Source organism: Oncorhynchus clarkii, chromosome 13 (assembly GCF_045791955.1).
Source record: "Oncorhynchus clarkii lewisi isolate Uvic-CL-2024 chromosome 13, UVic_Ocla_1.0, whole genome shotgun sequence".
Taxonomy (NCBI): domain Eukaryota; kingdom Metazoa; phylum Chordata; class Actinopteri; order Salmoniformes; family Salmonidae; genus Oncorhynchus; species Oncorhynchus clarkii.
Window position 1 is genome coordinate 4,709,154 of NC_092159.1, and position 17,181 is coordinate 4,726,334.

The 17,181-nt window shown below is 42.9% G+C and overlaps 1 protein-coding gene across 1 annotated transcript; it reads right to left on the reverse strand.

The window, feature by feature from the left end:
* Positions 1-1,660: 1,660 nt before the first annotated feature.
* LOC139424194 (pancreatic secretory granule membrane major glycoprotein GP2-like) lies at positions 1,661-10,186 on the reverse strand. The gene is made up of 10 exons (XM_071175874.1): positions 10,126-10,186; positions 8,228-8,878; positions 7,624-7,928; positions 7,398-7,494; positions 6,482-6,687; positions 6,133-6,284; positions 3,105-3,350; positions 2,720-2,879; positions 2,115-2,190; positions 1,661-1,983 (listed from the first exon to the last, which is right to left on the reverse strand). The coding sequence occupies exons 1-10, from the start codon at positions 10,184-10,186 to the stop codon at positions 1,964-1,966; spliced, it is 1,974 nt and encodes a 657-aa protein (XP_071031975.1). The 3' UTR covers positions 1,661-1,963.
* Positions 10,187-17,181: the final 6,995 nt, after the last annotated feature.

The following is a 17,181-nucleotide window of genomic DNA, read 5'->3' on the forward strand; positions in this document are numbered from 1 at the left end:
ATAACAGGGGAGGTTAGCATTATATATCATACCCCCCAAGACATGCTAACCTCTCACCATTACAATAACAGGGGAGGTTAGCATTATATATCATACCCCCAAGACATGCTAACCTCTCATCATGACCAATAACAGGGGAGGTTAGCATTATATATCATACCCCCAAGACATGCTAACCTCTCACCATTACAATAACAGGGGAGGTTAGCATTATATATCATACCCCCAAGACATGCTAACCTCTCACCATTACAATAACAGGGGAGGTTAGCATTATATATCATACCCCCAAGACATGCTAACCTCTCACCATGACCAATAACAGGGGAGGTTAGCATTATATATCATACCCCCAAGACATGCTAACCTCTCACCATTACAATAACAGGGGAGGTTAGCATTATATATCATACCCCCCAAGACATGCTAACCTCTCACCATTACAATAACAGGGGAGGTTAGCATTATATATCATACCCCCAAGACATGCTAACCTCTCATCATGACCAATAACAGGGGAGGTTAGCATTATATATCATACCCCCAAGACATGCTAACCTCTCACCATTACAATAACAGGGGAGGTTAGCATTATATATCATACCCCCAAGACATGCTAACCTCTCACCATTACAATAACAGGGGAGGTTAGCATTATATATCATACCCCCCAAGACATGCTAACCTCTCACCATGACAATAACAGGGGAGTTGAACATGTCTTGGGAGAATGGGACAAAATACTAAACTTTTGACTACGTTATTTATAATAATCTTTAGGGGTGTCAATAGTTTTAACCCCTACCATTTTGAGAGAAAAAAAATATATTACTTGTTAAACAAAATCTCTTTCTCTGAGTAATTGTATTAGTATTAAAAAAATATAATTTCCCTTTTTTTTAGCATTAAATATCGCTCAGTATTTGAATGATTTATTTTAAACTAACTCATTATTGCTCATCTTTATCAAGGATGTCAATCATTTCAGGCCCCACTGTAGGTGCAAACTGCATGTTTCTATGATCGGTGGTTAAAAAGAGAAGAAGAAGAAAGGTCCTTAAAAAATTGTAGGATCTAAACTTTAAAAAACCCAGTGATCTTTCTAGCCAGAGGGGATTTTCATAATCTCATAGTATTTGAAAATCAATATATTTGTAAAAAATGTTTAAACTTTTGATGTCATCAGGTAGAACTTTATATATTATTTTCTACAAAACGTTGAGATTTGCAGTTTTGACATATGTAGACTATGGTATTGTTCTGGAGATAATGAAGATGAGGTCGAAAATTGGTGGAATTGCCCGTTAATTATTGAATTAATAAAAAAGTATTTGTAAGTCTGCTGTTGTTGTGTCGTGATGATGCAGACTTCTAACAGTGTTTCTGGGGTAATACTGACACCTACTGGTTCATCATTGTCTTGACTGATCCCAAAGAGAAAGAACTAAGCTATAGCAATAGTACACTACATGCCCAGTACATTATTCACACATTAATACATGTATACATATATTCATCATTTATATTTTATTAACACTATTAAATTACTGCACATACAAAGCATTTTAGAGCAATAGGATGAAATGATATTATAGCTGCAGCTTAAACCAGAAAAGGGAGATGTTTGTGTTGATATAATCACAACTAGATGTCCATTTATTTTCACGTTACAAACATTAGTGGCCAGCACATACACTTTCTGGCCTCAAGCCTTAGTTAAAGGTTCAACAATTCAATTGTGTTGGTTCGAATAGAAATATTTTACTAATCATTCTAGAAATACGAGAAATATTAAAATATCCTTAAAATATCATTATTTATAACTGGATGTATGTAAGATATTAAATAAGAAAGGGCTTGGTTTAGGACATAAATGATGTATAGGTGAGATAGGTTTATGAACTTTACATTAATCATTTAGATAACTGGATTCATTGTTTAGGATACAGGAAGCATGACAAGTTCAATCTTCATTTTGGGACCCTGAAAGTCAAAAACAAATACACTGTTAGTTATTTAGTTACATAGTTACCTGAGTGTCCATCACTGACATCAACATCATTTGTTTGATTGACATCTATTATTGGTTTTGATTGATAAGAGGTCGTACTCACAGGTGATTGGTCCGATGGTGAGGGGTTCGAGGGGGACAGAGGGGGTGACAGAGCGGTATTTCCTTTTGGTGCACATCTGAGGAGAGAGATGAAAAGGAGTCAGAGAGATCAGATACTGAGACAGAGAGACCAGAGCGAGTCAGAGAGACCAAACACTGAGACAGAGAGACCAGACACTGAGACAGAGAGACGGGAAGGAGTCAGAGAGACCAGACACTGAGACCGAGAGGCCAGAGAGAGTCAGAGAGATCAGACACTGAGACAGAGAGACGAGGAGTCAGAGAGACCAGATACTGAGACAGAGAGACGAGAAGGAGTCAGAGAGACCAGACACTGAGACAGAGAGACGAGGAGTCAGAGAGACCAGACACTGAGACAGAGAGACGGGACGGAGTCAGAGAGACCAGATACTGAGACAGAGAGACTCAGGAGAGTCAGAAACCACCACACACAAACTGAGTGAGACCAGAGAGAGACCACATACTGAGTGAGACCAGAGAGAGACCACAAACTGAGTAAGACCCGAGAGAGACCACAGACTGAGTGAGACCAGAGAGAGACCAGAGACAGAGTGGATGAGTCAGCGGGAAAGATGCAGGACTCACTGGAGTGCAGGAGGTGCTCCTCTGGTCACACAGGCTGAGTCTGCAGTGCAGGAAGACGTCCCGGTAGTCCCCCTGGTACAGGAACAGCAGAGCAGAGAAGCGAGCCCTGAGAGACGAGCCGCTCTCCTCCACCCTCACCTGACGGAATTCAGTCGGACATCTAGGAAACAGGGAGGATCATGGGTTTAGGTTAGATAACGCAACAAAATACACAAACATTAGGGTTCGTTTCCCAGACACAGAATAAGCCTGATCCTGGAGTAAAAAGCATTCTCAATGGAGAAGCTACATGTAAAGTGTTAGTCCAGGACCAGACTTAATCTGTGTCTGGGAAAACCTCCTCCATATGTTCCTTGAGTATAAACCAAGACACCTGCACACATACTTGTTCTGAATGATGTAGTATCGCATGATGTCTTTAGGGTCGGGGGATTGCGTGGCATAGCAGTCCTCCAGAACGACCACGAAACGCTCCGTCTCGGACTCCTCTACGGACACGCCCACGTGCAGCACGGAACCCACCGGCAAGGTGACTCCGCCCGCTGGGTAAGCCTTTGTGAAGTCGTCGCTGTGGTACAGAGTCATGTTGGAGCCCACTCTGGAGCCCTTACCGACTCTGGAACCCTTCAGCCTGTCAAATGGGCCAATAGGAGGTTTGGTTTTGTTAGATTCCAAATAAACAGAGTAGAAAACTCAGGGATGTTTAGTAAAGCTGAAACCAAGTTTATTCACCACTGGGTCATACAGCAGCATGACAACGACATGTTTCCACTAGTGGTAGTATATGACCCCAATGTGGGTGGAGCATCCTCCTTCCCTCTAAACATGACATGTTTCCACCAGTGGTAGTATATATATATATATATAGACGCCAATGTGGATGGAGCATCCTCCTTCCCTCTAAACATGACATGTTTCCACCAGTGGTAGTATATATATATAGACCCCAATGTGGGTGGAGCATCCTCCTTCCCTCTAAACATGACATGTTTCCACCAGTGGTAGTATATATATATATATATAGACCCCAATGTGGATGGAGCATCCTCCTTCCCTCTAAACATGACATGTTTCCACCAGTGGTAGTATATATATATATATAGACCCCAATGTGGATGGAGCATCCTCCTTCCCTCTAAACATGACATGTTTCTACCAGTGGTAGTATATATATATATATATAGACCCCAATGTGGGTGGAGCATCCTCCTTCCCTCTAAACATGACATGTTTCCACCAGTGGTAGTATATATATATAGACCCCAATGTGGGTGGAGCATCCTCCTTCCCTCTAAACATGACATGTTTCCACCAGTGGTAGTATATATATATATATATAGACCCCAATGTGGGTGGAGCATCCTCCTTCCCTCTAAACATGACATGTTTCCACCAGTGGTAGTATATGTAGACCCCAATGTGGGTGGAGCATCCTCCTTCCCTCTAAACATGACATGTTTCCACCAGTGGTAGTATATATATAGACCCCAATGTGGATGGAGCATCCTCCTTCCCTCTAAACATGACATGTTTCCACCAGTGGTAGTATATATAGACCCCAATGTGGGTGGAGCATCCTCCTTCCCTCTAAACATGACATGTTTCCACTAGTGGTAGTATATATATAGACCCCAATGTGGATGGAGCATCCTCCTTCCCTCTAAACATGACATGTTTCCACCAGTGGTAGTATATATATAGACCCCAATGTGGATGGAGCATCCTCCTTCCCTCTAAACATGACATGTTTCCACCAGTGGTAGTATATATATATATATAGACCCCAATGTGGATGGAGCATCCTCCTTCCCTCTAAACATGACATGTTTCCACCAGTGGTAGTATATATATATAGACCCCAATGTGGGTGGAGCATCCTCCTTCCCTCTAAACATGACATGTTTCCACCAGTGGTAGTATATATATATATATATAGACCCCAATGTGGATGGAGCATCCTCCTTCCCTCTAAACATGACATGTTTCCACCAGTGGTAGTATATATATATAGACCCCAATGTGGGTGGAGCATCCTCCTTCCCTCTAAACATGACATGTTTCCACCAGTGGTAGTATATATATATAGACCCCAATGTGGGTGGAGCATCCTCCTTCCCTCTAAACATGACATGTTTCCACCAGTGGTAGTATATATATATAGACCCCAATGTGGATGGAGCATCCTCCTTCCCTCTAAACATGACATGTTTCCACCAGTGGTAGTATATATATATAGACCCCAATGTGGATGGAGCATCCTCCTTCCCTCTAAACATGACATGTTTCCACCAGTGGTAGTATATATATATAGACCCCAATGTGGATGGAGCATCCTCCTTCCCTCTAAACATGACATGTTTCCACCAGTGGTAGTATATATATATAGACCCCAATGTGGATGGAGCATCCTCCTTCCCTCTAAACATGACATGTTTCATGTTTTGTTTATTGTTAGGCAGGAAGTTAAGTGATGCAGGCAATAAACTGTTCCTTCTCCCTTAACATGACCTGACCTCCATTCCTCACTAACCCACATCTCTCCATCCTTATCAGTTCCTGCAACCATGTGATTGCCTTTCCTTTACTCAATACATTCCAAGCTTAACTGCCTCCACCACAAACATTCCTCCTACAGATAACCATTAACATCTGGTGTAGAAACCTGACTATGGTATTCAATATTTGAGGTTTAGGAGTCAGAGCCCATCAGTTAAGAGATGCAGTCAGAGATGGTGAAGGACAAACAAAGTGCCTTGGGTGAGAAATGTACTTTACAGGCTCAGTAAAAATGAATCGTTAATATTATTATTTATAATAATTATAATTATAATTAAAATAGTTCTAATAAAAATAATAAATACACATTATTGTTGAAACACTTTTCAAGACAAGACACCCAAAGTCACTTTAGATAGGCAAGATAAGACATTATTATTATTATAGTTTTAACACCACTACACAGCCAGCTTCAACTGAGTATCTTGGTGGAACAACCAGAACAACCAGTAGTGTGATGAGTGGACAGAGGAGGAGATAAACTCTTAACTAGTTACCTAAAGGATCATCAAGAACCACGGGTTTGGAGTATATACTGTCTACGCATTAACAGAATACTGACAGTCCGACATGTGTTCGCCTGCATTGTTTTACATTGTGCTACATTATATTACATTGTGTTACAGGGTTTGGTTTTAGAAGTGGGAGGGGCATAATTATTATCGTTTTTAAATCCAGTCGTAAAAACACTCCAAACAGCCTCCCCGACGGCTCGGAGGCGTCCGCATGGTCCTAAAGTCCACCGCTGCCTCGTATTGTATCACATTCCAATGATAAAACTGGTCAAAGTTGCGCCCCTGTTGTGTTACATTGTCCATGTTTTACAGTGTTTACTGTAACGTCACGTCTCCACTTACGACAGGTAGGGTTTGATGGCCACATCCAGGCTGGTCTCTGATTCCAGAGGGTAGGCACAGGAGAAAGGCACGCTCACGGGTCGGCTGAAGGACACGTCGGGAACGTGGTAGATGAATAAACTGTTGGAAAAGATGGCGTCAGTTCCGTTTGTCTGGTGAAAGGGGGAAAAGGGAAGAAGATTAGAAGCCAGGAGAGGACCTCTCACCAGTTCTCACAATAATATCATTCTTGGACTATTGTATTTCAGTTCATCTGTTCATCATTTTCTGTTGATGGCAACATGTCTCCCAGCAAGTGTTCTCTGTTGAACATTTTGGGGAGGAACGGGGTGAACGGGTCTGTTCTCACCTCCAGAGTGTTTCCGCAGGCGCCCTCCTTGCGCTCCACCTGGTACCATACCATGCCGCCACGCTCTTCGTGAGCGTTACACCGGGGGTCGGCCAGGTTAGCGGTGGTGGCGTCCAGACCAGCGGCCTCGAGGTTAGTCCTGTTGAGACCCACCTGTACCAGGCTCCGCCCACACACTACCTCTGGGTGCAGCAAAACAGGCTGATCTGTAAGAGAGGAAGAGAGAGACAGAGGGATGAGAAACAGGCTGATCTGTAAGAGAGGAAGAGAGAGACAGAGGGATGAGAAACAAGCTGATCTGTAAGAGAGGAAGAGAGAGACAAGAGGGATGAGAAACAGGCTGATCTGTAAAAGAGGAAGAGAGAGACAAGAGGGATGAGAAACAGGCTGATCTGTAAAAGAGGAAGAGAGAGACAAGAGGGATGGGAAACAGGCTGATCTGTAAGAGAGGAAGAGAGAGACAGAGGAATGAGAAAAGAAAGAAAGAGTGTTATTCAAGAACCCCAATTGAAAAGAAGGAATTACAAATTCTCACATGCACTCTTAGAAAAAGTTATTTCAAAATGGTTCTTCGGCTGTTTCCATAGGATAACCCTTTTTGTTTCCAGGTCGAACCCTCTAGGGAAGGGGTTCAACTTGGAACCCAATAGGGTTCTACCTGGAACCAAAAAAGGGTTCTTCAAACGGTTCTCTTATGGGGACAGCCGAAGAACCCTTTTAGGTTCTAGAGAGCACCTGTTTTTCTAAGAGAGTACATAGGTCCTCAAGCAGGTGTTTTCTGAGAACTCACCTGGCCTCTCACACCGCCAAGTGACCCCATAGGTCCTCAAGCAGGTGTTTTCTGAGAACTCACCTGGCCTCTCACACCCCCAAGTGACCCCATCGGTGCTCAAGCAGGTGTTTTCTGAGAACTCACCTGGCCTCTCACACCGCCAAGTGACCCCATTGGTGCTCACGCAGGTCTCCCCCTCTCTGCAGGCACCACACATTGCTTTTGGCGTAGTCGTGGCAACCTGTGACTGTGTTGTTGTTGTGGTGCAATTGTTGTCTACTGGTGTTTTTGTCGAGGTGACAACATCTACTGGTGATTTTGTCGAGGTGACAACATCTACTGGTGTTTTTGTCGAGGTGACAACATCTACTGGTGATTTTGTCGTAGTGGTGATATTTATGGATGTTTGTGTTGTCGTGGTGATCTTAATAGGTGTTTGTGTTGTCATGGTGATCTTAATAGGTGTTTGTGTTGTCATGGTGATCTTAACAGGTGTTTGTGTTGTTGTGGTGTCTTTTACAGGTGCATTTGTTGTCTTCGTGACCTTTACAGGGGTTTGTGTTGTCGTGTTGACCTTTACAGGGGCTTTTGTTGTTGTGGTTGTTGTTGTTGTGGTGGTTGTTGTTGTGGTTGTTGTTGTGACTGGTTTTGGTGTTGTGGTGGGAGCTGACACATCTGGAACAAGGAGTTAAACAGGAGACACAGTTATGAGGGAACATTCATCACTCATGTTTTGAAAGAACTAGTATGCTGGTATTACCAGAATCATACAATACGCCTGTATGAATGAATGGATGAATATGCTGAGTACTGTTGATATCTAGGGCCATAAGAAGAACATCATGGTGTATATAACCAGCTGGTGAATGACTAAGCAGTAAACAGTTAATAAATACAATAACTTCAATTCAAAAGGCAGAACAACAACAACAAGCCCCACTCAGAACTTGGCAAAGCAGGAGGCAAAACCTTACATGCACAATAGGCGAAGTAGCACCCGGGAGGCATGACGAACTTGTACACAAAGTAGTTCCCAGGGCATGCCTTGACGTGGATGGGCTGAGACTGCACCCAGCAGCAGTCCCCATTGAAGCTGGCGCAGACTGCACTCTGGACAATTTCATCCACTTGCTGGGGGGGAGGAAACGCCAGCCACAAGGGAGCCTGGGTGCCGCACTTGAAGGAATCCACGCACTTGTCCGGCATGGACACGCTCTGGTTGCCGATGAACATGCGGTAATAGCCGTCCCAGCGGACGTTGCGGTCACAGTGCTTGTTGCCCACGTGGTTGTTGGTGGAACGCCAGGCGTCGTTCAGGACCGTGTAGATCTTACAGGGGTTGGAGCACTGCTGGATGCCGTCGACCGTGATGCAGTCCTCCCCGTCGGCGCACTCGTTGAAGCCGCAGCTGAACCGGACATGGGCAAGGTTGGTGTTGGAGGTGGGGTAGGAGCGGCGGACACGGCGAGGGGCGTGGTGGTCGGCGCTGGCGGTGTGGCCAGGTAAACAGATGAGACCGTCTCCGGAGAAGCCCTTCTTACAGGTGCATGTGATGTCACCTGCCATGCCGGAGGTGCGGCAGACGGCTTGTTCGTGACACGCCTCGCAGCTGGTGACAATCATACCTGTGGGAATTTGGGAATATATGGGTTCATCGTCTTTTTAGGTTGAGGTATCATGATACACCTGAATTGTTTTGATGCCTCCATTTTAAGGTTCTGAGACTAAAGAGCAGAGAAGATACAGAAGTCAGTTGTGTGGTGGGTTATTTAAGCAATAAGGCATGAATATATGTACATGGCCAATATATCACAGCTAAGGGCTGTTCTTAGGCATGATGCATACCACAAACCCCAGTTGCCTTATTGCTATTATAAACTGGTTACCAATTAAATTAGAGGAGTAAAAATATATGGTCTGATATACCACGGCTTTCATCCAATCAGCATTCAGGGCTCGAACCACCCAGTTTATAAATACTATTAAACTCTATAAAAATACTCAGTAAATACAATACTTAATACATAATACATGTATCCCTATACTGTCTAACCAAATATATTTGATCTCTTAATATGGCAGACACTCATTGAGAAAATCTATTTTTACAAATTATATATTGTCTGTTATATATAGTATTCATTATGTAATATATATTATGGACACACCTACTCATTCAAGGGTCTATCTTCTGTATACCACCCCTACCTTGTCACAACACAACTGATTAGCTGATACGCATTGAGAAGGAAAGAAATTCCACAAATGAACTTTTAACAAGGTACACCTGTTCATTGAAATGCATTCCAGGTGACTACCTAATGAAGCTGGTTGAGAGAATGCCAAGAGTGTGCAAAGTTCTCATCAAGGCAAAGGCTTGCTACTTTGAAGAATCAAATGTAGAAAATATATTTTGATTTGTTTAACACTTTTTTTTGGTTACTACATGATTGCATATGAGTTATTTCATAGTTTTGATGTCTTCACTATTATTCTACAATGTAGAAAATTGTAAAAAAATAAAGAAAAACCCTTGAATGAGTTCAAACTTTTGACTGGTACTGTAAATATTTTGATGTATTAAATATATAGTATATTTGTGTGTACCTGAGGTATGTCCAGCTGTTGATGTATTAAATATATAGTATATATGTGTGTACCTGAGGTATGTCCAGCTGTTGATGTATTAAATATATAGTATATTTGTGTGTACCTGAGGTATGTCCAGCTGTTGATGTATTAAATATATAGTATATTTGTGTGTACCTGAGGTATGTCCAGCTGTTGATGTATTAAATATATAGTATATTTGTGTGTACCTGAGGTATGTCCAGCTGTTGATGTATTAAATGTATAGTATATTTGTGTGTACCTGAGGTATGTCCAGCGCTGGACAGAACCAGTAGAGGCACCAGCAGAGCCACCAGGATCATCCTCATCAACACTAGTTACTTCTACAGGGGCAGAAACGGGGAACACAACCTGAAGGAAAATACACTTATTATATTAATCCACACTTTATCCACAATTTACATCCACTGGAAAGTCAGGCACGTTTAAATGCAAGTTTGACTTGATTTAATTTGACTGTATCTATACAGGTCATCCTATGGTGATAAAACACATTTTTTTTTCTGTCACAAGACTGCAATAAACCACATTAGAAAACATCTAATACATTAATAGATATTAAGCATGGACACACATTCTCTGGAGGGTATTATAACAACACATCTAATACAATAATAGATATTAAGCATGGACACACATTCTCTGGAGGGTATTATAACAACACATCTAATACAATAATAGATATTAAGCACCGACACACATTCTCTGAAGGGTATTATAACATTTCAAACTTAGTCAGTGCAGATATATTAATTTCACCAAACCAAAAATAACTTTGTTTCACCAGACAGTATGAATAGTGATCTGAGAGAAGTACTGACTTACCAAATGTTGATGCTGACTGCTGGAACCACCTGTAAACTAGGCATTTATACACTGGTTATCTGGGAGGGGGGGAAGCAGGTCACATTGTGCAATATTCCCAGGGACAATACCTTAGTCTGGGTCCCAGTCTGTTCAGCTCTCATTCCACTCCTTGCCACTCCTTGTCATGATAAACTGTTTGGCAATGACACAGAGGACATGGAGTGAAATGTCAGTCGAAACTGACTGGATTTCAGACTAACAATAGGTGTGGAAGAGGTTCAATGACAACTATCACTGTTCATACGCAAGGAATGCAACAATCGCCTGATCACCATGGAAACCTGGGCTGTGATTAAGCTAAAGTCTATATGCTCTGTTGGTTGGCATGTTGATTAAATTGGATGTTTTCAAACGAATTAAACAAACTTAAAAGAAATCTCCAAAACCTTAAATCAACAGTACAGGTGTGGTGACTGATGGGTGGCATTAGGTCAACACCATATGATATATGAGGTGATTCATGTCTCACACTACAATAACCCAGAGAACAATTTAACATTTGGCTGACTTCTTACCCCCAAGACATGCTAACCTCTCACCATTACAATAACAGGGAGGTTAGCATTATATATCATACCCCCAAGACATGCTAACCTCTCACCATTACAATAACAGGGGAGGTTAGCATTATATATCATACCCCCAAGACATGTTAACCTCTCACCATTACAATAACAGGGGAGGTTAGCATTATATATCATACCCCCAAGACATGCTAACCTCTCACCATGACCAATAAGAGGGGAGGTTAGCATTATATATCATACCCCCAAGACATGCTAACCTCTCACCATGACCAATAACAGGGGAGGTTAGCATTATATATCATACCCCCAAGACATGCTAACCTCTCACCATTACAATAACAGGGAGGTTAGCATTATATATCATACCCCCAAGACATGCTAACCTCTCACCATGACCAATAACAGGGGAGGTTAGCATTATATATCATACCCCCAAGACATGCTAACCTCTCACCATTACAATAACAGGGAGGTTAGCATTAAATATCATACCCACAAGACATGCTAACCTCTCACCATTACAATAACAGGGGAGGTTAGCATTATATATCATACCCCCAAGACATGCTAACCTCTCACCATTACAATAACAGGGGAGGTTAGCATTATATATCATACCCCCAAGACATGCTAACCTCTCACCATTACAATAACAGGGGAGGTTAGCATTATATATCATACCCCCAAGACATGCTAACCTCTCACCATTACAATAACAGGGGAGGTTAGCATTTTTTGGGTATGAAATTTATGCCTTTAACTTTCTTACTCATTGTTAACAATTAATTCAGGATTATCTGTAACCATGGTAGCGTCCACATTAATGTAGAAGGGTTTAGAAACATATTGTATTCTTATTTACGTTAAAAGTGACTCCAAAATAACACAACACATTATTTACCGTACATTTCTATTGGGCACAAAATAATCTGAAACACAACAAGAACAAATAGCAAACACATCCAACTAATGTATGTAGTCATTGTGTGCTGTGAATATGGGACTAAATACTCCACTTTTGACTACTTTAATACCCATATAAGTGAATTTGTCCCAATACTTTCGGTCTCCTAAAATCGGTGGACTGTATACTAAAGGTTCTGTAATTTCTAAACAGTTTCACCCGATATGGATGAAAATACCCTCAAATTAAAGCTGACAGGCTGCACTTTAACCTCAACGTCAGCAAATTATTTCAAGACTGAGGGAAGTAACTTCATTTGCATGTGGGATGGACTCATATGTGTATATGTGTATAAAAACAGAGCCAGGAAGTGCTCTGGAAAAGTGCGTGTTCCGCGGACCATCTAGGCTTCTAGATATATATTGTATTAAAAGCCTATATTGAATTCACAAGTTCTTGTAAGTGTTATATTTTGTAACGATCCTCCACGACACAGGATGCCCTTTAACCTCAACGTCAGCAAATCGTTTCCAATCCAAAGTGCCAGAGTACAAAACCACTAAATCTGTGTCCCTGTCCCAATACTTCTGGAGCTCACTGTCCCAATACTTCTGGAGCTCACTGTCCCAATACTTCTGGAGCTCACTGTCCCAATACTTTTGGAGCTCACTGTCCCGATACTTCTGGAGCTCACTGTCCCAATACTTCTGGAGCTCACTGTCCCTATACTTCTGGAGCTCACTGTCCCAATACTTCTGGAGCTCACTGTCCCAATACTTCTGGAGCTCACTGTCCCAATACTTCTGGAGCTCACTGTCCCTATACTTCTGGAGCTCACTGTCCCAATACTTCTGGAGCTCACTGTCCCGATACTTCTGGAGCTCACTGTCCCAATACTTCTGGAGCTCACTGTCCCAATACTTCTGGAGCTCACTGTCCCAATACTTCTGGAGCTCACTGTCCCTATACTTCTGGAGCTCACTGTCCCAATACTTCTGGAGCTCACTGTCCCGATACTTCTGGAGCTCACTGTCCCGATACTTCTGGAGCTCACTGTCCCAATACTTCTGGAGCTCACTGTCCCGATACTTCTGGAGCTCACTGTCCCAATACTTCTGGAGCTCACTGTCCCGATACATCTGGAGCTCACTGTCCCAATACTTCTGGAGCTCACTGTCCCAATACTTCTGGAGCTCACTGTCCCAATACTTCTGGAGCTCACTGTCCCTATACTTCTGGAGCTCACTGTCCCAATACTTCTGGAGCTCACTGTCCCAATACTTCTGGAGCTCACTGTCCCAATACTTCTGGAGCTCACTGTCCCAATACTTCTGGAGCTCACTGTCCCTATACTTCTGGAGCTCACTGTCCCAATACTTCTGGAGCTCACTGTCCCGATACTTCTGGAGCTCACTGTCCCAATACTTCTGGAGCTCACTGTCCCAATACTTCTGGAGCTCACTGTCCCAATACTTCTGGAGCTCGCTGTCCCAATACTTCTGGAGCTCACTGTCCCAATACTTCTGGAGCTCACTGTCCCAATACTTCTGGAGCTCACTGTCCCTATACTTCTGGAGCTCACTGTCCCAATACTTCTGGAGCTCACTGTCCCGATACTTCTGGAGCTCACTGTCCCAATACTTCTGGAGCTCACTGTCCCAATACTTCTGGAGCTCACTGTCCCAATACTTCTGGAGCTCACTGTCCCTATACTTCTGGAGCTCACTGTCCCAATACTTCTGGAGCTCACTGTCCCGATACTTCTGGAGCTCACTGTCCCGATACTTCTGGAGCTCACTGTCCCAATACTTCTGGAGCTCACTGTCCCGATACTTCTGGAGCTCACTGTCCCAATACTTCTGGAGCTCACTGTCCCGATACATCTGGAGCTCACTGTCCCAATACTTCTGGAGCTCACTGTCCCAATACTTCTGGAGCTCACTGTCCCAATACTTCTGGAGCTCACTGTCCCAATACTTCTGGAGCTCACTGTCCCAATACTTCTGGAGCTCACTGTCCCTATACTTCTGGAGCTCACTGTCCCAATACTTCTGGAGCTCGCTGTCCCAATACTTCTGGAGCTCACTGTCCAGTGTTCTTGTCTTTGTTCCCTTTAAATCGTTCAGTTTTTTGTCTTCTGTCTGTACTATAGATATGCCTGTTTCAACTGTGTTGCTCTCACGTAAATACATCTCCATTTAGTCACGCTGAATCAGCAGATTAATAACAACAAAAGATCTGACCTGATCCCTTTGTCTTATTCCAAACCCTTTTCTCTTTGCTCTAGATGACCAACAATAGCCAGTTGTCACCACGATGACATCATATCAACTATTCACGCTGAGGGAAAGGTGAACTGTTCCCACTCGTCTAAACACAGACTCAAATGGCCCCCTATTCCCTATATGGTGCACTACTTTTGTTTACTAATATGGTCAAAAGTAGTGCACTAAATAGGGAATAGGGTGCCATAAGTAGGGAATAGGGTGCCATTTGAAACGGGGCCATAGTGTTCCACAGGCATTATCCCTCTCTCTATGGCTTATAGACGATACAGCAAGTTTTGTTATTTTGTTTTAGTGTTAAGTACATGCTTGAACAATTTGAAAGCTTGGTATTTCATGTGTAGAGTCCCTGGGAATCCATGAATCTCATTAGCACATACTTAAAAAAATGGTTGCACCCTTGTATTTTCAGTCGTGAAGAGGGCCTGACAACGCTTCCTCTTTCCTCAGGACACTGTATTGGCCCTCAGATCCTCAAAATGTTGTACAGCTGCACCACTGAGAGGATGGTGGCTGCATCACCGCTTGGTAAGGCAGTTATGAAGTTAGCACATACTTAAAAAAAAAATGGTTTCATCCTTACAAGGGAGTCAAATAACATTAAGCCTGATCAATCAATTAGAACACCTTAGTAAACTTACTCAACACCTTAGCAACGGGCCTACGACCAAATATGGTCATGTCATGTAGCCGTCTGTACATTCTGAAAGAAATGGGTCCACCGTTCTCATATTAGGACCAACAAAACATATATGAACCCTTTCATGGAGGACGAAGGAAGCAACGCCTCCTGATGATTTAAGCCCTGCTGTTTAGTCACGTTAACTGTGAAACATTAAGTCGAAAAAATAATTAGGAAAATAAATGACACGAACAAGATGAAATTCTATCAGAACCTCAGTTTAGCCCTAACTCTGCTTCACCTAAAGTCAACAACAAGACATTGATATAATGACACAACAGAGTGATGTAATAGTAAAAAGGTACAGTTCACTTTATTATCTCAGTCGTTAAGATGCAGAAGCTCTCTGTTGTCCCATTGCAAGGCTGTTTGGTTCAATCTGGCCATTTGGTTCCATGGAAGACAAACAGTGAAAATACAAGGTTACCAGTGAGGTGTGTTTGTGTTACGGTTGGGAACTGCCAGGGACCTCACAATATGATATTATCACGATACTTAGGTGCCGATACGATGTATTGCATTTCTTACAATTTTCACGATTGTATAGGCAGTATTGTGACTCGATACTGCGATTTTATTGTGATGTGATGTTCTGAACATATGGCTCACTATATGTCAGCTGTTCCAAACATATGGCTCACTATGTGTCAGCTGTTCCAAACATATGGCTCACTATATGTCAGCTGTTCCAAACATATGGCTCACTATAATTCTGATGTTCTGAACATATGGCTCACTATATGTCAGCTGTTCCAAACATATTGCTCACTATATGTCAGCTGTTCCAAACATATGGCTCACTATATGTCAGCTGCAGAGAAAATTAGTTTTGATCAGTCATGGAAATAAAAGTGTTGAAAACATGTTGACTCACTATTTAAAGACAAGACGGAGAACAAGATATAGGATGAAACATATTGGACTTTTGTTGCATCTACAGCCAACTAGCGCTTGCTAATGCTGTTTAGCAAAATAAATGGAATCAAAGTATCAATTTAAGTCAGATTTGGCTCAGTTGATAGAGCATGGCATTAGCAACGTCAAGGATCACGGGTTCAATTTGAATGTAAATGAAAACCAGGAAAAATGTAATTGGGTAAACACAGTGTGTAAACATGTCATATTTCTCGCAGGTAGGTCTGACGGCTCCAACCAGGCTGCTCTCCAGGGGATAGACACGGTGTGTAAACATGTCATATTTCTCCCAGGTAGGTCTGACGGCTCAAACCAGGCTGCTCTCCAGGGGACAGACACAGTGTGTAAACATGTCATATTTCTCCCAGGTAGGTCTGACGGCTCCAACCAGGCTGCTCTCCAGGGGACAGACACAGTGTGTAAACATGTCATATTTCTCCCAGGTAGGTCTGACGGCTCCAACCAGGCTGCTCTCCAGGGGACAGACACAGTGTGTAAACATGTCATATTTCTCCCAGGTAGGTCTGACGGCTCAAACCAGGCTGCTCTCCAGGGGACAGACACAGTGTGTAAACATGTCATATTTCTCCCAGGTAGGTCTGACGGCTCCAACCAGGCTGCTCTCCAGGGGACAGACACAGTGTGTAAACATGTCATATTTCTCCCAGGTAGGTCTGACGGCTCCAACCAGGCTGCTCTCCAGGGGACAGACACAGTGTGTAAACATGTCATATTTCTCCCAGGTAGGTCTGACGGCTCCAACCAGGCTGCTCTCCAGGGGACAGACACAGTGTGTAAACATGTCATATTTCTCCCAGGTAGGTCTGACGGCTCCAACCAGGCTGCTCTCCAGGGGACAGACACAGTGTGTAAACATGTCATATTTCTCCCAGGTAGGTCTGACGGCTCCAACCAGGCTGCTCTCCAGGGGATAGACACAGTGTGTAAACATGTCATATTTCTCCCAGGTAGGTCTGACGGCTCCATCCAGGCTGCTCTCCAGGGGACAGACACAGTGTGTAAATATGTCATATTTCTCCCAGGTAGGTCTGACGGCTCCAACCAGGCTGCTCTCCAGGGGATAGACACAGTGTGTAAACATGTCATATTTCTCCCA